At 43.8% G+C, this 22,099-nt stretch overlaps 1 protein-coding gene across 2 annotated transcripts in view; it reads left to right on the forward strand.

Annotated features, from left to right (window-relative positions):
• The window catches only part of plxnb1b (plexin b1b), a 244,992-nt gene that overhangs the window by 215,558 nt on the left and 7,335 nt on the right, over positions 1 to 22,099 (forward strand). For both annotated transcript variants that reach the window (XM_068051985.1, XM_068051986.1), the window contains one exon: positions 13,317 to 13,464. In XM_068051985.1, coding sequence (XP_067908086.1) covers positions 13,317 to 13,464 — 148 coding nt within the window. The remainder of the gene's footprint in view (positions 1 to 13,316; positions 13,465 to 22,099) is intronic.

The following is a 22,099-nucleotide window of genomic DNA, read 5'->3' on the forward strand; positions in this document are numbered from 1 at the left end:
GATTTTTCTGGCAATTCTTTCTTTTCTTTCTTCTTTTGGGCCTCCTTATCTCGAGAGACAATGGATACGCGCCTGGAGGTGGTCAGTGGTTTATGAAGCAGCGCCTGGAGTGGCTATAAAGGCCAATTCTGGAGTGACAGGCTCTTCCACAGGTGCTGCAGAGAAATTTGTTTGTTGGGGCTGTTGCACAGTTGGCTCTCCCCTTGCGCCTCTGTCTTTTTTCCTGCCAACTACTAAGTCTCTTCGACTCGCCACAATTTAGCCCTGTCTTTATGGCTGCCCGCCAGCTCTGGCGAATGCTGGCAACTGACTCCCACGACTTGTGATCAATGTCACACGATTTCATGTCGCGTTTGCAGACGTCTTTATAACGGAGACATGGACGGCCGGTGGGTCTGATACCAGTGGCGAGCTCGCTGTACAATGTGTCTTTGGGGATCCTGCCATCTTCCATGCGGCTCACATGGCCAAGCCATCTCAAGCGCCGCTGACTCAGTAGTGTGTATAAGCTGGGGGTGTTGGCCGCTTCAAGGACTTCTGTGTTGGAGATATAGTCCTGCCACCTGATGCCAAGTATTCTCCGAAGGCAGCGAAGATGGAATGAATTGAGACGTCGCTCTTGGCTGGCATACGTTGTCCAGGCCTCGCTGCCGTAGAGCAAGGTACTGAGGACACAGGCCTGATACACTCGGACTTTTGTGTTCCGTGTCAGTGCGCCATTTTCCCACACTCTCTTGGCCAGTCTGGACATAGCAGTGGAAGCCTTACCCATGCGCTTGTTGATTTCTGCATCTAGAGACAGGTTACTGGTGATAGTTGAGCCTAGGTAGGTGAACTCTTGAACCACTTCCAGAGCGTGGTCGCCAATATTGATGGATGGAGCATTTCTGACATCCTGCCCCATGATGTTCATTTTCTTGAGGCTGATGGTTAGGCCAAATTCATTGCAGGCAGACGCAAACCTGTCGATGAGACTCTGCAGGCATTCTTCAGTGTGAGATGTTAAAGCAGCATCGTCAGCAAAGAGGAGTTCTCTGATGAGGACTTTCCGTACTTTGGACTTCGCTCTTAGACGGGCAAGGTTGAACAACCTGCCCCCTGATCTTGTGTGGAGGAAAATTCCTTCTTCAGAGGATTTGAACGCATGTGAAAGCAGCAGGGAGAAGAAAATCCCAAAAAGTGTGGGTGCGAGAACACAGCCCTGTTTCACACCACTCAGGATAGGAAAGGGCTCTGATGAGGAGCCACCATGTTGAATTGTGCCTTTCATATTGTCATGGAATGAGGTGATGATACTTAGTAGCTTTGGTGGACATCCGATCTTTTCTAGTAGTCTGAAGAGACCACGTCTGCTGACGAGGTCAAAGGCTTTGGTGAGATCAATGAAAGCAATGTAGAGGGGCATCTGTTGTTCGCGGCATTTCTCCTGTATCTGACGAAGGGAGAACAGCATGTCAATAGTCGATCTCTCTGCACGAAAGCCACACTATTCTGGCAATACTCAAATGAATACTGTTATGATCTCAGTGCGATCGTTGATGTGAAAAATATGAGCTATAAACCTAGCCGACCAATTTAAAGAATTACATAAGATTTCGCATTTTAAGACTTATTAAATAGTACTTTAAGTAGCTGATACCCCCAAATTACAAAAAAGGCATTTTCTTTACCTATGGAAATACTTGAAAACCTCACATCACACTTACACATTACATAGTCCTTTTTGATGGCGAAATCCTCTGTCGTTAAAACTCCTAGATGCAATGGGTTGGATCTCTTGGACCTTTTCAAAAAATCAGTGTCCTCTTCACTCACTCCTCCAAGCACGTCTAACCTGGGCGTCTGTGAATAAGGCGATTCCCGGTGATCCTGCTGGTCTTCCACTTCTCTGCAAACCTCAACTTTCAAAACAGGTTCAAGTCTTCGCAGCTTTCCACTGTCTCAGGCTTCCGAGAGCAGCTGTTCCATCTTTCCCTGTCTAGGCTGCCACCGCTGGTTGTTTTCCTTGCAACCTGTTTCGAGGCTGCAACCATTGGGTTCCCGTCTTACAACCTGTCTGCCTTCAGAAAATCTGTTAAACTTATCTGGACTCAAAAGTCAATAGCTTATTGTCCAGTTCCCATATGCAAAGTCCAGAAGTCTGGTGTCTCAGAGCCACCTGGACCTTCCATTATTCCCAGGTGTAAACAGCTGCTTGATACATTTACGTCTTCAGAATCCCTGATTCCTTGTTTTTGACCCAAAAGTTTGGGAGGGTGAAACCCATTGTTCTTCAGATGTTACCCCCGAGGTCTCTTTTTTCAAAGAAAGTATTTGATCTGTGTTCTCTGTTGTCCTGGGAACTAAAATTTCTGTTCTTTCACAGAGTTTGATGTGAGGTCACCTGACTTTCTGGACTCCATCTTAAACTTTTAAAAATCACAGTTTTTAAAAACATAATCATGTTACAGTCCATAGTTCATAACAGTACCTGCACACTAGATAAAATCCTCATATTTCTTGGGTGGTCTTCTCTGACACCGCCTGCCAGCTCAGGAACTCTGGTTATCATCCCTGGACTTGATGGTATCAGCTTCCTTTCAGGAGGCTTCACCTGTGCCTCTGGACTGTAAGCTGTCAGCCTGCTGTCAGAAACCTTGGAGTCCCTGGTCCCTGATCCAGGTTCCTCATCAGTCCCTGCCACCATCAGAACCTCATCTCAATGTTGAACTGCTATTTGCTGTTCTGCTATCTGCGCACCTTGATCTGGAATCAGATTTAGCTCAGACTCTGGGTTCTGCACCACAAAACTCGTGATGCTGATATTTCTGTCATATTCTACCCCTCACGATGACCTCACAGCCACCCTATTTCCGGTCTCGGAAATAACATTATACTGTTCTGGAAAGAAAGTTGTGCCAATCTCGCTCAGAATCTCTTGTCTAACCAACAATTCTTCACCTGGCATCACATCAGATTCTCTGGTACCCTTTCTATGATCCGCATAAAACTTTGCACCTTTCTCAGCATCAAGGTCTTGAATCTCTCAATCATCAATGATGTCTCCGATTTCCAGTATCTTGGTGCAGATTTTGCATCTGAACAGCAACTCTGCAGGGCTCTGCCCTGTCACAGTATGTGGAATTTCTCTGTATACAGCACATATGATCAAAGTGCCTCCTTCCAGTCGTTGCCTGCAGCTTGGGCAATTCTCATCTGCTTCTCGAGATTGGTTCTGACGTTCCACCTCTCCGTTAGCTTGTGACCATTTTGGCGTCACTCTGTGATGATAAATCCCAGTAACCTGCATGTAGTCAGCAAACATCTGAGAGATAAATTGTGACCCATTGTCTGAGTATGAAGTAACTAGCAAACAGTGCCTTGCAAATATCTCAGTGAGTGCCGTCACTGTTTTCTCTGCTGTTGTAGACTTCAAGACAGCATATTCATAGTAGCGACTGTAATAGTCAGTCACAACCAGAATTGACTCCGCTGACGGAAACAGACCTAATAAATCTATGGCTGCATCCGCCCATGGTCTGGCTGGTAACAGTGTGCTGTGTATTGGTTCAAGTGGGTTGGGTTAGTTAATGACTACAAATCCATGACAGGATTTGACGACAAATGTTTCTGCATCCTTCTCCATTCCAGGCCACCAAACCTGGTTCTGGGGTTCCGCTTTGTACCGACCACTCCTAAATGACATTCATGAGCCAATTGCCACTATTCTATTCCTTAGCTGCCTTGGCACTACAAATCTGTTGCCTCTGAGCACACATTTCCCCATGTGCACATTGTGCACAATTCATCTCTCACAGTAACATAGGACTTGTGTGTACCCATCTCCCACTCTCCTGTCTGGATCATCTGCCTGATGTCATCTAGATCTGTATCTCTGTCTGACTTTCTCTCAATCTCCCTAGTTGTCATTGCTCTGGGTGTTGAGTGTATGGCTACAAATCACACAAATGATTCCACTTCCTTCTCTAGCATAGACCCTTCCATCTTGTCCACTTTCAGTAGTCTTGATAGCGAATCCGCAATATTTGGCTTCCCCACATTGTGACTAACCTTGTACTTGTATTGCCTAAGTCCAAGTACCCACCTCTTGATCCTAGCAGATGGTTTTGACCTCACAATATATAGCCTCCAGTGATTTATGGTCTGTCAGCAACTCAAATTCAATGGCAAACAATATGTAAAAAATCTTTCACATGCCTAGACCAGTCCCAAGGCCTCTTTCTCTGTCTGAGAATGTCGCCTCTCCATGTCCGTCAATGACCGACTTGCGTAAGCGATGACTCTTGGTCCTCCAGCGTGTGTCTGCACTTGCACTGCTCCTAGTCCCCTTGGACTGGCATCTGCAATGACCTTGGTGGATTGTAATATCCAAGAGTGTGAGCACTCATCAAACTTTCCTTCAGCGCTCTTAATGCATCCTCTGCTCTTGGCCAAACACAAATCGTTCATCCTTCCTCATTAACCATCTCAATAGATCAACCATCGTCGCAATGTTTGGTATGAATTTTGCACAATAGTTTACAAGATCAAGAAAACTCCTCACCTCACTAACATTTTGTGGATCTCTTGCCACTGCCGCTGCCTAAACTTTCTCTCTGGCTGGATTAATGCCTTGGCTTGTCAACTTGTTACCCATAAATACCAGTTCTGACACTCCGAATGGGCATTTGTCTGCATTCACCATTAGACCTGCTGCTTGCAACCTTTCTAACACCAGTCTAAAACTCTCGTCATGTTCCTCACAAAAGGCGCCATGAACAATCCTGTCAACTGAAATATTGACTGATTCTGGGGCACCTTGAGTTACTTTATGGATCTCATGCTGGTAAATCTCAAGAAAATCTAGGGGTAGATGGGAGTGTGGAACTCAAAACAAACAGATCAACCATGATCTTATTGAATAGCGGAGCAGGCACGAGGGGCCGAATGGCCTACTTCTGCTCCTAATTTGTATGTTCATATGCCAGATAACAGCCTTTTGTATTGGTACAGTCCACAGTGTGTGACCAGAATTGTCACTTTCCTAGACTCTGGGTACAACTCCTGCTGGTGGTACCCCCACTTTAAGTCCAACTTGGAAAACACTGTACTTGTCTACATCTCCTGGAGTATCTCCTCTGCAGTTGCTATAAGGTGGTGTTCTATAACCACTGCCTCACTCACCTGTCATGTCGATGCAGAGACTTGTGTCTCCATTTGGCTTGGGCACCACCACCACTGGACTCTCCCCAAAGTGGTGTCCCTTCGATGTTTCAACAATATCTTGATCAATGAGCTCTTGGATCTTGGCTTCAACCTTGGTCCTCAGTCCAAAAGACATTCTTTGACCAGGCTGAGCTATTGGTTTGATCTTGTCATTAATGGTCAGCTTAATCTGACAATCTCAAGCTTTCCTATTCTTTTGAAAACAGGCTTGAACTCCTCCTTCAGTTCAGCATGACTTCACCAAGTTCATCTTCAATCCAATATGCAGTATCCCTATGGCTTGAGCTGTCTCTGCTCTTGAGCGGTTCCCCTTTCTCTTCAATGACCACAAACTCTGCATCTACCTTTTCTTCATCTCCTTGCACTACAGCCTTGAAACATCCCACAGTTTGAAGTAGTATCTTGGGTGTGTATGAGTACAACTTCTTCATACATTTCCGTGATGTGCACTCAATTCTCCTCTTCAATTTTTCCCACAGTGCCCGATCAATCGCATTGCTGTCACTTCCAAAATCCCATGATGATGTCTACCTTCACCCCACCACTCAGCTCTGGAACTTTTCCATGTTTCCCATCATTGACTCCAAATATGTGTCCATCATTTTGCCGTTATCCCCTACTCGGCATACATTACTGCTTTGTTCATTCTTCTGTCCTCTGTTTTCCTTTCCAGACTTTCCTCTCTTAGTTTTGCTTCTGCATTTCCTAGTAAAGTGATCCTTTTCCCTCACAATTTCTGCAGGTCTTCCCTTTAGCAGGGGAGCAAGAATCCTCCTCGAAATGTCCCAAATTTCCAGATTTGAAGCACTCTTTCTCAGTCTTACTTGGGCTGCTCCCACTTTGCCCTCTGGAGGGTGTATGCTTGTTTCTTGGTTTGAGTTTCATCCAGAACACCCTGAAGCTGAAGGATCTGTATCCAATTTCATCGACTGGACTTGAGTCTCACAGCTTCAAACAAAGCCGCCACCCTCAATGTTTCCGCCAAGGTCAAACTTGCGCCTCAAGTAGTTCAATTGGCAACTTTGTATGACTTGATCAATGAGCTGATTATCCAAATCATTTCCATAATTCCATCCCACATGCTTTGTGCAGTCTAGTGACAAATTGTGGAACTGTTTCCCCATCTGTCTGCTTCATCTGTCGAAGAACTTGTTGCTGAAATGTTGCATTCACCTTCACCAGATAATAACTGTTTCATGCATCCATGGCCTTGTCATCATCAGCCTGTTCTCCTGTGCCATTGTGTCTTGAATGTCTCTCACTGATGCCCCAGCATTGTAGAGCAACAAAGCTCTCAATGCAGTGAGTGCAATGCAATGGTCACCCCATCGCGAAAGCCTCAAACTCTTCCAGCCATGCGACCCATCGCGCACTCACTACACTGGCTTCACCATTGAGATCAAACGGATTTACACCTCTGAGCCAGCAGATTCTAATCCACCAAAAGCCATATCTGACTGCAACAGTTCAGCAACCTAATCCAATATTTTAGTCCCCGTCGTCACTGTCGAATCCTCCAGTCATGTCACTTAGTACGACGGAGACTTAACTTGCTTCACAAACTTTTATTCAGCCATCTTCACGCCCCAGATACAGTCCTTCAACATGTGCTGCACCTTTTACCCCTGGGTATGATGACCTCCTAACTAGTATAGAATGAACCTTATAGTATCTAATGTGTGAATACCGTATTGTATCTAATATGCAAGTCCACATAACACTGTTATCATGACAGAAGATGGAGTCAGCCAGGAGAGCAATTGAATTGTTGCGTCTTGAGGTAACATAAACATGGATAACAAAAGATGCTGCTGAGAAATGGAGCAAAATCAAGTTGGTTACTTTCCTGGCTCTTAATATCCTTTTGTATTAATTGTTTATTACATCATCCAATCGAATAGTTAGTGTTCAAGATTGAAGCAGTATAACTTAGGTAATGGAGGTGTAGACATCCCTGTCTGATCCCCTATTTCCACTGGAAACACAAAGTTGTCTTATTTATTCCCTACATGAATATTATCCCTTTGTCAAGGAATCAGCAGAAGGGCGCCTCTCAATTTTTTTTCTTTCTCTGGTCTTCTTCAGCCATTGGTGCAGGCAGTCATACTCCCCTCAGGTGATTGGCTAAAAATGTATTCAAGACTATTCTGACATTACTCAACCACTTTGCCACAAAGAAACCTGTGATGGAAGTGTATAAGTGCCTGCTAACCTTCAAACTTCCCTCACCAATTGTAATTAACCTTGTAACTGACATCAACATTATCTGTATTTACAGTGATGAAAATTCATGGTCTTAAAGGGACAGGCTAAGTTAAACATAGGTGCCCCCGAGAAGCCATTACACAATTCAATTCCCTACGATAGCATCCAACTTGTGAACAATGGCATGGGAGATCAACCAATATTTAAAATTCAAGACTTTCCTTCCTTTCTTAATCTTCTGTTTCATGAATAATCTTTTCAACAAAATTCCCCACCTCCCAGATAGGTGGGTTGAACAGTCAGGATTGTCGCCGCATTCCGCACAGTGGGCTGAATTTTACCAGCCCCTCGATGCTGCAGGCTCTTGCGCAGGTAATATTCTGCGGAGAGAGGCCCGCCTCGAGAAGGGCCCACTGAAAATTACCGGCGGCGGGGGGACCTTGGTGTGGTTCCCCCTCGCCGCACGGCAGTGGCACCACAATTAGCATATGGTAAGTGATACTTACCTTTACTGATTTGCAGCCAGCCGCGCCTCCATTGACACTTCCTGATTTTTCGATGAACGGGCAGCTGTCATGTGCCGTCCCGTTCACGATTGGAAAAACCGGCGGGTCCATAGAGGCAGAAGGTTTTGCGGCAGAAGGAAGGTTTCTTTTCAGGGGTCTCACTCTGCATACCTGGAGGGAGGGGGGCATTACAGGGGTTTCACTCTGCATACTGAAAGGAGTGGTGAGGGGGTGGATACACAGGGGTCTCACTCTGCATTCTTAAAGGGAGGGGGTCTGGCATTGCTGGAGGGAAAGCTCTGCTGACATGAAGGGAGGTATCGTGTACCATCCCTCCGTTAACTGTGAACGCTCTGTGTTTGAGAGGCAGCAATGGCACATGAGGCACCCTGTGTGTGGGGAGAGTGCCAGAAAGGGCAGGAGCATTAAGGTTATATTGGTGGTGAGGGAATCGATTCAGCTGGTAGGATCGTGATGTGGTCCTGCTGTGCCACTCTGAGTGTTGGCCAAGATGGGCAATGCTGTGGCACGCCACATAGTTGATCCAGGAAAGCAGCCCAAAGCATCAACACCAATCCCTGCCCTGTTAGGAACCTTTGAATACATGAAGGGTTCAACTTTATTTATCACATGGAAATAGGTATGGCTCATCCTACATTGTGTGATCCTCTGCTTGTGAGGATCTGTATGCACCAGTGGCAATATCAATGGGCAGGTGGGATCCACGTAGAGGTCCCCGGTCATGAGCAGCAGCCCCCAAGGGGAGCTCGCCATTATGTTTGCCGTGCATCTACAGGCCACACATGACATGCCATCGGATGTCAGAGCACCAGTGTCAGAGGTGATTGCACATGTAGAGAAGGTGGTGACACATCTCTGTGCCCTGCTCAAGGATGACCTGCAGCCCATGGGCTCCAGTGGACATCCCCTTTGATCCTCATTGTGGCAGCGGTTCTCAAGCCTGATGCCACTGCAACCTTTTAGGGGCCCAGCAGAGACCTTTATGGGGTCACACAGTCAGCAGTGCACCGCTGCATCAGGGAGGTCACCAGTGTCCTGCACTAGGGGCCGGTGAGTATGTCCACTTCAGAACAGACTCTTGCAGCCAGGCCCGAAGGGCCATTCGTTCTGGCACCATTGCCAGAGAACCATAGGTTGTAATGTTCATAGACTGCACTCATGTGGCCATCAGGCCTACTGCCAGACTATCACCTGCAGACGTCATCATTAAAGGAGCCCTCTCAATCTAGGTGAAGCTGGTATCTGAACACTGCAGATGCTTTCAGGGAATGTGTGACCGCTTCTCAGGCAGCTGCCATGACACCTGGGTCTTGTGCCAGTCCCGGCTGCCACCGCTGTTCACTGAACTGGCTCAGATGGAGGGGTGACTTGTGGGAGATAAGGGCTATCCTTTGCAGACATGGCTCCCCACACCAGTGAGTGACCCCAGAACTGCTGCAGAGGAGAGATACAACGTCAGCCACTGAGCTATATGAGCCACCATTGAGCAGGCGATCGGCATGCTGAAAGAGCGCCTCCAATGCCTGTATAGATAGGGTGATGCCCTGTACTACGGGCCAAAAAGGCCAGCTCCTTTTTTTGCTGCTCTACACAACTACGCACCCAATAGGGGCCAGGCCAGGCATTTTGAAGAGAAACGTCCACAAGATTCCTCTTTGGACTATGAGGACGCTGAGGACCTACAGCATGAAAGACGCATGGGAGGGCCGATGACACCCAGGCTCTGCACACAGGCTAGCAGTGAGCTAGGGATGTACGGCAGTGGCTTATCAGACGAAGGCTCTCTGCTCCATAGGAACTGACATGAGCTCTGCAACCCACACATTACCCTCGCTCACCTACTGTGCACCAGTCCACATCTGCAGCATCCCTGTGTAAACCATTAGAGGCAGTAGCTGACTGAGCCAATGTCCATGTCACTGCATCCGTGGAGACGCTCATGTGTAATGGTGGTATGGCAATGATATTGCAATTGTTGGCTCCTCAGAAGGGCTAACGGTGCAAAGGGATGTGACATTGGTGCTACATGTTGGCACACATCATTCACAGAAAAAAGGACACACGTTGGTGAGGAACATTTAGTGGAAGATATATTTACATTGCTGTGACACCTGTGCATTCCCATTTGTGTCAGTGTGTTTTCTGTAAACCTCTGTGATACCTTTTATGGTCTATTTAAGTCTCACGTCCTAGAATGTGCAAATTTAAGATTATTCACCCAGGTGCAGCACGCCTACAAGAAGGAATGTTACACTTGAGTGGGGAAGAGGATCGCAGTTTCACAGGACACTGGGACACAGCAGGGTAAGTATGTGGCGGCAAAGCGGAAAGTGCTGGAGTCACTCAGCAGGTCAGGCAACATCTGTGGAGAGAGAAGCAGAGTTAACTTTCAGGTTTGTGAATTTGGACATGTTAACTCTACTTCTCTCTCCACAGATGCTGCCTGACCTGCTGGATTTCTGCAGCACTTTCTGCTTTGCTGCCAGATTGACAGCAGCCCCACTCTTCAGCAGTCAGGTAAGTATTTCTTTGATAGCTGTCAGGAAGCAGGTGCTGAGGTGCTTTAAATAGGGCCCCAGCATCTGCTGCACAGCTGTCAAAAACACTCTCACTGTGCCGAATGTCCTGCCTCTCCCCACATAATATGGGGAGGGTGGCTCGGCGCCGTGTTTCTATTGAGCCCCCGCGTGTAATATTGTGGAGGCTCTGCGACGGCCGCTAAATGCAGGAATCCCACTGAGTTGAAAGGGCACCGCCGCACAGCACAGCGTCCAAATAAAATTCAGCCCTGTGTGTCTGTCTGTACCATACTTTACACACTCTATCTCACTTAGTCAAGAGCTGAGTAAATGATCTCCATAAAGACCTCTTTACTCTGGAAGCCAGGGTGCACGGGGTTGCAGACTTCTCAGTGAAGTCCGTTTCCAACCCAGTGAAGTATTTAATCAATACAACACAGTTTCTGTCGGAGCCATGCAACATCCTGACCTGAGTGCCTGCTCCTTTTTAGTGTGGTGGTTATAGCACTGGAGCAGTAACTCAGAAATCAGAAATTCTACTATACCAATTTGTGAAATTGGTCATTTCTGGCTAGCACCAAAGATAAATGACCAACACAACTGGTTTGTTAATGTTGTCAGAGAGGGAAACCAGCTGCCCCTAATCAACCTGGCCTAATCTGGCTCTGGCCCACACTGTGGTTGACTCTGAACATCATTCTGAAGCGACCTAGCACACCACTAAGTTGAATTCAGAGTAACTATAGATGAGCAAGGAATGTGACCTTACCAGTGTCGCAAAGCCTCTGAGAATCTTTTTAAAATTGACAGTCCTGCAGCCCTTGAGCTCAGACCCACAGTGGTGGTGTGTGCTGTGTGGCAGCCATTACACTTTCTGCACAGTGTGCTAACATTTCAATTTTTCTCACTGCTAACTAATGTTTGAACACCAAAAATCTGTCTTCCTTTCTGTTCTAAGAAATCATGAACTGGATCAAACTATTTAAGGCAGGTTTTACTATCCTCTGCCTCCTGTTTTTACTTCATAAAACGCTGGAATGTTCCTCATCTAAAAATCCAGTGGCATAATGGCTTTAAATTTCCATGTTGTTTTATTTTCTAACATACAAAAAAATCTGACAGTCTGGGTGGAACAGTGTTTTAAAACACTGACCTCTTAACCCTGGATTTGGACTCTTACTCCAGAGTGAAATGACTGATAGTTCTGCGACTAAACAATGAGTCTGGACAACCTCCGTCCAGCTCCCAGTGTATGTATATCGACAACATGAAAATGTTTCTATCATGGTTATGTGTTGTTAACCATTACTCTGCTAAATCGACAGGAACTCCTCAGTTGCAAATCAGGTGACTAGTACTGATGAGGGATGTTCCACTTTGATTTTCTTTTTTCCCTGCACCTAACCTGTATCTTTAGTCTGCGCCTATATGCTTTGCCTTTATCTATGTTCTACTTTCCTACATTTCAACTATTCTGTTTCTCTTCATATCTAAACCTAATAAGTGGACTATACATTTTGTATGTGTCTAGATGTGCATGGATGTCAAATACTTATGTGCATGTGTTCATTTACGTATGGTACATGTACATGTGCAGTGTGGTATTTATGTGCTTCTGGCAAAGGTTTACCCAATGCTGTTATTTCTGATAGTGATCTGACCTGCACTCTGTTCCTTGAAAGCCACTAGGTACTATTATATAGCAAACAGATTTTTGCATAGTTCCCAGTCTAGTCTGTGTAATCACCAGTAATGCTGTGCAAACTGCTTAATTCTATTAGTTATGGAAGGTATTGTGTCTCTGCCTTCCTTGTCAAGGAGTGAGGTGCAAACTTTTGGGCAGAGGAAGGATAATGGAAATAAAACCCAGATCGAGAATTCACCAAATGTGTATCTCACACCTTTCAATGTACTGCGACAAGCAGGACCCCTCATACTGGTGCATTTCCATGGCAACTTAACACATATAAGACAAAGGTGTGTCTCAATAGATTTAACATCATGATGCTTGGAATGGAAATTAATTATGAGGAGAGATTTGAGATACTGGGATTATTTCCAATGATGCAAAGAAAGAATAAAGGAGGATTAATAGCAGATTGATGGCATTCATGAGATAAAGTAGATGGGTAGAAAGAACATGTGTTTATGTAGTACATTATCACATCCTCAAGATACCCCAAAGTGCTTTGCAATCAATGAACTGCTTTTTGAAATGTAATCACGGCTTTATAGACACACGAACATCCAAATTGCACGTAACAAGGTCCCACAAACAGCAAAGAGTTGAATGACCAGTTAATCTGTTTGTAATGGTATTGGTTAAGGTAGAAATATTGGCCAAGACAGATGGTAATTATAGCAAATGCAACTTTTTATCTGGTAAAATTAATGTAAAGTAGTGCACTTTATTTCATGGAGAATGCAATTATTTAGTGGCTATCAGCAAAGAAGGAAAACTAAGACTGAGCTGTGACTTTGACCATTCACTAAAAGTAGCCAATAAATGCAAAGCGGGATTTAAATGGGCTGATGATGCAACATTTTTAAGGTTCTTTCGCAATAAATTAAGTGTTTATAAATCACCCTCTCATAGGTTCCTGTTAAGAGACGTATTTGGAATATTATATACAATTATGGGCACCTGGCCTTCAGAGGGTAAGTGGTAGCATTAGAGAGAATTATAAAAAGGACAATAAGAAAGATTCAGGGACGTAATAATCTAAGTTATGAGTAAACCTTTGCTTATTTGATAAAAGCTGAATGAAAGGAGGCTATGAAATTCTGTGAGGTGTATAATATGTAGATGTGAGACGGTAATTTGGTTTATAAAATTGTGATTTTTGTTTTATTTTTCCAGTCTGCCTCTTCGTTTCTGGATAAACATTATTAAAAACCCTCACTTCACCTTTGATGTTCAGGTGTCTGATAATGTGGATGCCATGCTATCAGTCATTGCACAGACCTTCATGGATTCCTGTACTATTGCAGAACACAAGCTGGGCCGGGTAAGTGTGTCCAATGGATAATGGGATAAAAGGCGAGAGAGAAAGATGCCTGGCAACTACCTAGGCTCACGACAGTTAACATATTAAAAAAGAAAAAGGCTTTCACTTATATAGCTCTTTTCACAACCTCAGGATGTCCCAAAGCACTTTATAGCCAGGTGAGTACTTTTTAAAAAAAAAATGTTTGGTTGCTGTTGCAGTGTAGGAAATGAGGCTGTCAATTTCTGCACAAGAAGGTCCCACAAACCAGCAATATGGAAATCACCAGAAAATCTGTTTTTGTGATGTTGATCAAGGGATAAATATTAATCAGGACACCAAGGAGAACTCCCTTGATCTTTTTTACAATAGTGCAAGCTTTGGTATCCAACGAAGAGGACAGATGGAGCCTTGGTTTAGCATCTCATCTGAAAGACGACATCACCAACAGTGCAGCTCTCCCTCAGTGCTGCACTGGAGTGTCAGCCAAAATGTTTTGCTCAAGTCTCTAGAGTGGGACTTGAACCCACAACCTTCTGACTCCAGCAAGAGGGCTACCACTCAGCCACGACTGGCGTTCCTATGGACTAGGCGATATTTGGACCATGGGCCACACTTGCAATTCAGTCCACATTTCTAAGTCATATATTCTGTCCTTTTATATCTCCATTGAAAATTCATACTTCCACATTTATCATGGAAACAATCGATATAAACTAGTCACGTTGAATTTTATACTGCCACTCGTGATGGTGCTGCATAAAATAATTTACGTGGTCGTTTCAATTATAAATGTGAACATAGAAATATATAATTTAAAAATAAGTAATTGTGCATGAATATAAGATTTTTAATATAAGATTTTCTCCTTTATTTTTAGACCATCCCCTTCACATGTAACATCCTCCTCAAAGGTGGTGGGTGTAGGGTTGGCATTTTCCCTGGGTTTTGTACATTGTAGTGAAGGACGCTGCAACCAAATAGCCCAGGATGCTCATCCTTCCATTATTTCTTGTGGGAACTGTTTAAGCGCAATGTATCTGAGTGGAGTTAAATAAGGCTCTCATACCAGTGAGTGAACAAGCAGAAGTTTGTAGCGAATTTTATAGTCTCTGGTTTCTAATGAAATAAATCCGAAAGATTTTGGTCCCATCAACACGAGAGAGGTTTACGTTTCTGGTTGAGATACTCTATTTGAGACCATTTGTCAGAACCAAACGCTACTGAGCATATGTCTTTTCAACTGAGTCCCTACACCGACTCCTTAATGAAATGAAGTAGTTGTTCATGTTTTGCCCTAATGTTGTTGAAAACTGTAATCACACTGACACCAATACCATAAGAATTGTTACGACTGAGGCAGGAGGACTGCACTGTTTTTTTTTCTAACTCCACTTCTCCACAGGTCACAACATACATTTAAATGTTTACGCAGTTACCGATATGGTCAATCATAGACTACTCTTTATCCCAGAATAAAATACACCAACCAGGTTTCTTTACTGAACAACAAAATTATCTGTTTATTAAAAAAACAAGACTTAACCAGTAACAAAGCAAAGCATTAACACACAGATTGAAATATAGAAGTTTCCTTTTTACCATAGCGCCCCCCCCCCCCCCCCCCACTGTGCACACACGCGCGCACACCGGTTAATAGAAAAGAAATAGAGATGATCTTTTTTAGAGCTCTATTACAAAAAAAAACAAAAAGAAAATTTTGGCCAAATACTTGCTAATTCTTGAAGAAACAAGAGAAGATATGGAAAGATGTCAGTTGTCCCTTTTTTGGTTTGGCATCCCAAATACGTATACACGGCTGTCACAGGGATCCTTTTCTGGCACAATTTGTTCAGGCGGCGTAAAGGATTTATCCAGCAGGTTTTTGAGGCGTCTCAGGAGAAATGCAGGAACCAGGGTTTCAGACAGGTCTTTCAGGAGGAATGCATCATCAATTTCTCTATTCTTGCACTCGCTTCTAATAGCTTCTCAAAGAGATGGAAAAGTTGGCAGACTTTTCAAAGAGATGGAACAGATTGAACTGGGGTTTTGTCCTTCAGATTGATTTTTAAAACTCCAACTAACTGTCCAAAGCAAAACCAAAACAATATCTCAAGAGTAAAGTCTCCTGACCTGTATAAATCTTGACCTGTCACTTCTCCATAATCATCACCCCAAGTCAAAAAGCCCCTGCTGGGTATTTATCTGAAGACAGGTGTCTTCCAGTACATGATGTTTGCAAACTAGAGCTCTCAGTCCTTTCAATGACCCTAGTGAAAGAAAAAAATCCATGGAACTCTTTTCAGTTTTCTCCAGATAAAACACAAGTGCTCAAAAACATTTAACAAAAAATGGAAGTATTATCGTAACACTCCATCCTTGGAGGAATGAAATGCCATTTTAAATTGTGTTTCATTACTTAGTTGGAAAAAACAGAAGATGAAAAATATTAAAACACATTTACACATTCATTCTCATTCACTGTTTACCTGTAGCTAATACAGTTCTGCTTTGTACCATCTTTGCACTCCGATAACTCAACCAAATTTAAACCTAGACAAAGCATCCACAATCACATTCGTTTTTACCGCAATGTGGATAATCTTTAAATGGTAAGGTTGCAATAATAAACTCCATTGGAATAGTCTGGCATTCTGGTTTTTGAATTTTTTCACAAAGACTAGGGGGTTATGATCAGTATCTATCAGTGTCTCTTTGCGGTTGTGGCGGAAATGGACCTCAAAATGTTTAAGAGCTAGTAATAAGCCTAGGGTTTCTTTTTTCACTGTTGAATATCTTTTTAGTGTCGATTTAGCTTTTTGAAAAAGTATCCCACTGGCCTTTCTATGCCTGACTTATAGTCTTGTAACAGAACTGGACTGAGCCCCAGGTCACTAGCATCAATTACTTAAAGAAATTTGAAGCAGCCAACACTGGTTCATTAATCAAAATGGCTTTCAGTCTCTCATATGATGCTTGGCACTCCCCTGACCACACTACCTTGGTTTTTTTTTGTAACAAACCTGTCAGTGGAGCAGCCATAGTACTGAAATTTGGTACAAACTTGTGGTAGAAACCACACGTCCCCAAGAACCTCGTGATTTCTCACTTAGTCCTAGGGGTGGGGAACTCCACCAATGCTTGTATTTTTGCTGTTCTCGGCAACACTTGTTGTTGCCCTACTGTATGCCCGTGGTTGGTTACTCTGGCCGTTGCAAATTCACTTTTGGCAAGATTTATCACTGAATCAGTGTATGCCAGCATATCATCAAGGTAAACCACACAGTTAGGAACATTGGCTACCACTTGGTTCATTAGTCTCTGAAAAGTGGTTGTGGCATTTTTTAGCCTTAATGGCATCACTCAGCATTGGAAAAGACTGTCTGGTGTGACAAAGGCTGATATTTCTTTAGCTCTGGGTGTTAAAGGAACCTGCCAATATCCCTTTAACAAATCTATTTTGGTAAGAAACGTTGCACTGCACATTTGGTCAATCCAGTCTTCAAGTGAGGAATTGAGTAGGAATCTGCTTTTGTTACTGCATAAACCTTGCTGTAGTCTATGCAGAATCTATTTGAACCGCCAGGTTTAGGCGCCAACGCCACTGGGGATCTCCAGCTGCTTTGGGTTCGGTTAGGTGATTTTCCAGCATGTATTGGATTTCTGCTTTTACCTGGGCCTGTTTCTGTGGACTTGAGCGATAAGGATGCTGTTTTGTAGGAACGGATTCCCCTACATCCACATCATGTGTGGATAAGGTTGTACATCCTGGCTTGTCCCTACAGACTCCTTTAAATACTGTGAGTAGCCTTGTTAGATCTTGTTGTTCTGCATCTAAATAGGAAAGCATAGTGTCTAATCTCCCTAACACTTCAGTATTTGCTAACCGGATAGTAGGAGGTTCCATTTGAGAATTGTCTAGGCCTCCCTCTGCCCCCTTATCCTGCTCCCGACGATTATATTGTTTCAACATATTGATATGACACAGCCGATTCTTTTTCTGGCAATCTGAGGTGTCAATCAAATAATTTACCAATTCTTTTGACCACTTTACATGGACCACTGAACCGTGCTTTCAGCTGTTCACCCTGTACAGGCAGTAATACTAACACCTCATCCCCTGGTTGAAATGTTCAGGTCTTGGCATGCTTGTCTGCCCACATCTTCACGGTTGTTTGGGAAGCTTTAAGGCGTTCCTGAGCCACTTTGCAGACTCTCGTGAGCCACTCCAAACACTGATACATAATTCAACATGGGAGATTTGTTCCTCTGTTCTAAAAACCTTTCTTTAATTAGTTTTAGAGGACCTCTTACCACAAGTCTATAAACTATTTCAAAAGGACTAAAACGGGTAATTCATTCGGTGAATCCCTAGTGGCAAACAAAAGAAATGTTAGCCTTTTATCCCAATCATGAGGATATTCATGACAGTAAGCCCTGTTCATTGTTTTGAGAGTCTGATGGTTCAATTCTAAAGCCCCTTGTGTCTCTGGGTGGTATGCTGAAGATTTTAACTATGCTATACCAAATTACCCATAACTTCCTGAAAAAGTTTAGACATAAAATTGGAACCTTGATTCGATTGAATCTCAGTCAGTAATCCATATCTAGTGAAGAAGTGGGTTAACTTCTGTACCACTACCTTAGCAGAAATTGTTCTCAATGGCCTCTGGGAACCGAGTAGCCACATCCATGATGGTGAGTATATATTGGTGTACCGCTTTTGTTTTAGGCAAAGGTCCTACACAGTCCGCTAGCACCCTACTAAATGGTTCCCCCAAAACTGGTATGGGAATTAGTGGTGCTGATTTTATGGCAGGTTGTGGTTTTCCCACAATCTGGCATGTATGGCACGTTTTTTTTTTAAAAACTGTACCACATCCTTGCAAAGAACTGCCCAGTAAAAATGTCTACCTATACGTGATTTGGGTCTTCCAGATCCCCACATGTCCCGCTATAGGAATTTCATGTGCTATCCTTAATATTTCCCAGCCATACTTGGGCGGTACCACTATCTGGTGAATAGCCGTCCATTCTTCGTCCGCAGGTTTGTGAGGAGGTCTCCACTTACTCATCAAAATCCCATTTTTAATACAGTATCCTTCTGGAACTCCTTTTGCTTCAGCTTCAGTTAGAGCTGATTGTACCACTTTATTTACCTCTGGATCGGCTTGCTGAGCCTTGATCAGAGAAGACTTACTGAACATTTCCTTTGGATTATCCAAATCCCCAGAGAAAGTTTTAGATATTCGACTATCTGACTGTGGTGCCAATTTACCTCCGACAATGGAATTTGTTTAGCCATTGCTCGGGTCACTATACATGAAGGAAAAATTCCTGGAACCTTTTCCTGCAATTGTTCTGTCTCTTTAACTTCACTTAGTTTTTTTGTGATTGCTGGAGAAGCCACTACTTTCGCTCCAGCCAAATCATTCCCCAGGACTAGGTTTACTCCATCTACTGGCAAACTATGGACAAGTCCTATGGTTACCGTTCTAGACATTAGGTCACACTTCAAGTGCACCTGATACAAAAGTGCGGGTATATACTCCCTGCCGATACCATTCACTAAAGCCTTGGCATTCAGTGTGCTCTCTGGTGGAAAACTTATGCCTTTCCCCAGTAAAAGAGTTTGGCTGGCTCCTGTATCCCTAAGTATTAACTATAGGTTTACCTGCCTCACTTGAGGGATAAGGTGTTACTTTTCCTTTTGACAAGAATTCCCTATAACACTCAAGTATCCTGTTTAAGTTCCCCACACTCACAGCGGTTTTTGGACTTGGCCTTACAGCTGCAGTCAGAGCTACGGCCTAATCTGTCGTACCCTTAGTCAGGGCCCCTTTCTCTACATTGGCTTTGTGTACCCCAGTAAGTCCCATGGGTTTACCCCACATCTTGCAGCATTCTGCACAAAGGTGTCCCACCTTGTGACAATGGTAACACTTAGGCTTGCGGACCTCAGTTCCACCCTCAGCATCTTTCTTTCCAACCTGAGGAGGAGATCCTGAGGCATTCCCAGCTGTCCCTTCTTGTCCCTGGATACTTGCCTTCCTTTCATCCTCCCACCTTCTATCCTTCTCGGGTTTGTGGGGGTGACGGACAAAGGGTTTGGGCTTGTAAACAAGCTCGTAATCATCAGCAATTTCTGCTGCCTGTCTGGCTGTTGAAACCTTCTGGTTCTCTGCATGGATTCTTACTAACGGAGGGAGTGAATTTTTAAATTCTTCCAGCAGAATTAGTTCCCTAAGTTGCTCGTATGTGGCCTTTACCTTTAGTGCCCACATCCAACGATCAAAGTTACTTGCTTTACCCTCTCAAATTCTATATAAGACTGCCCAAACTGTCTCCGGATCTCCCGAAATTTCTGCTGGTAAGCTTCAAGGACCAACAAGAACATCTGAGGAAGGATGTTCTTGCTATAGAGGGAGTGCAGTGAAGGTTTACCAGACTGATTCCTGGGATGGTGGGACTGACGTATGAGGAGAGATTGAGTCGGTTAGGATTATATTCACGAGTTCAGAAGAGTTGGGGGGTAATCTCATAGAAACCTATAAAATTATAACAGGACTTGACAGGGTCGATGCAGGAAGGATGTTCCCGATGGTGGGGGGAGTCCAGAACCAGGATTCATAGTCTAAGGATACGGGGTAAACCGTTCAGGACTGAGATGAGGAGAAACCTCTTCACCCAGAGAGTGGTGAGCCTGTGGAATGCACTACCACAGAAAGCAGTTGAGGCCAAAACATTGTATGTTTTCAAGAAGGAGTTAGATATAGCTCTTGGGTCTAAAGGGATGATAGGATATGGGGCGAAAGCGGGAACAGATTTCTGAGTTGGATGATCAGCCATGATCATAATGAATGGCAGAGCAGGCTCGAAGGGCCGAATGGCCTACTCCGGCTATTTTCTATGTTTCTAACTTATGAGCAGTGAGAATAGCCTTTTTTGCTATCTCATAATTGGCAGAAGCCTCCTCAGAAAGCATGGCACAAACTAGATCTGATGAAAGGTTACAGACCTGAAACGTTAACTCTGCTTCTCCCTCAACAGATGCTGCCAGACCTGCTGAGTATTTCCAGCACTTTCTGTTTTTATTATAAACTTCATGAGCTCTGCCCATCAACCTGCTTTGCATAAGCAGTGTCCAGATTTCCTTCAGCCATTTCATCTCTTTGGCTATCTTTTCAAAAGAAATCATAAAAGGCCTCTATGTCCCTTTCCTCAAATTTCGGGAGGGCTTGTACAAATTTAAACAGCACTCCACTGGGTCCTAGTCTGGAGTCACATCTTTCCCCACCAAAATTTTCACTGGAGTCAAAACCACCCCTCCTCCTTAGGTCCATCTTTTTAATTCGAGTTCCCTTCCTTCTCTTTTTCTTTTTCTTTGTCAAGTTCAGGCTGTCTCATCAACTGAATTTTAGCTAGTTCAACTGTACTACCATGTGGTTTGCCGCCACCTTCTAATTGCAAATGCTGTGCTGTTACTGCAATTATGTCTGTTTCTTAACTCCTGGTTTTAACTTTAACACCAACAATACTGCCAAATACTTTAGCCTGTCTTGGTTAGTTACTCAAATTACTCAAGGATACATCCTCCTTCCTGAGAAAGGTCATAGCAACTGACACACACTCAGGCAATGTAAACATTACTCTATTGCACAAGAAACCTTTTTTACTTTTCCTCTTTTACCAATTATTATTACCCCACTTAGAATTGTATGTCGTCGGCATTGGCTTATCCTGCACAGAGCCCCCAATTATATGTTACACCCGTTGCGGGAGGAGGGCACTGTTTTTCTAGTTCCACTTCTCCACGGGTCACAACATATATTTAAATGTGTACCCAGTTACTGATACGGTCAATCATAGACTCTAGTTTTATCCCAGAACAAAATACACCAGCCAGGTTTCTTTAATAAAGAACAAAATTATCCATTTACTAAAAAACAGGACATAACCAGGAATGAAGCAAAGTATTGACACACAGGTTGAAATATGAAAGTTCCCTTTTTACCCCCCCCCCCCCCCCCCCCCAAACAAACACACACACACACACACACACACACACAGTTAACAGAAACAAAATTTTCTTTTTCGAGCTCTATTACAAAAAAAGAATACTTTGGCCAAATACTTGCTAAGTTTTGAAGAAAAAAGGGAAGATATGGAAAGATGTCAGTTGTCCCTTTTTTGGTTTGGTGTCCCAAATATGCATAGGCTGTCACTGGGATCCTTTTCTGGAGCAATTCTTTCAGGCGGCATAGAGGATTTATCCAGTAGGTTTTTCCAGCGTCTCAGGAGAAATGCGGCAACTGGGGTTTTAGACAGTCCTTTCAGGAGGAATGCATCATCAATTTCTCTATTTCTTCTGTTTACTTCTAAAAGCTTCTCAGAGATGGAAAAACTGGCAGGCTTTCCAAAGAGTTGGAATAAGCTGAGCTGGGGTTTTATCCTTCAGGTTTATTTTTAAAATTCCAACTAACTGTCCAAAGCAAAACCAAAACAATATCTCAAGGGTAAAGCCTCCCCTGACCTCTATAAATCTTAACCTGTCACTTTTCTGTAAACATCTCCCTCAAGGCAAAAATCCCCTGCTGGGTATTTATCTGAGAACAGGTGACTTCCAGTACATGTTGTTTGCGAACAAAACTTCTCG

This window comes from Heterodontus francisci, chromosome 19, assembly GCF_036365525.1.
Source record: "Heterodontus francisci isolate sHetFra1 chromosome 19, sHetFra1.hap1, whole genome shotgun sequence".
Classification (NCBI taxonomy): domain Eukaryota; kingdom Metazoa; phylum Chordata; class Chondrichthyes; order Heterodontiformes; family Heterodontidae; genus Heterodontus; species Heterodontus francisci.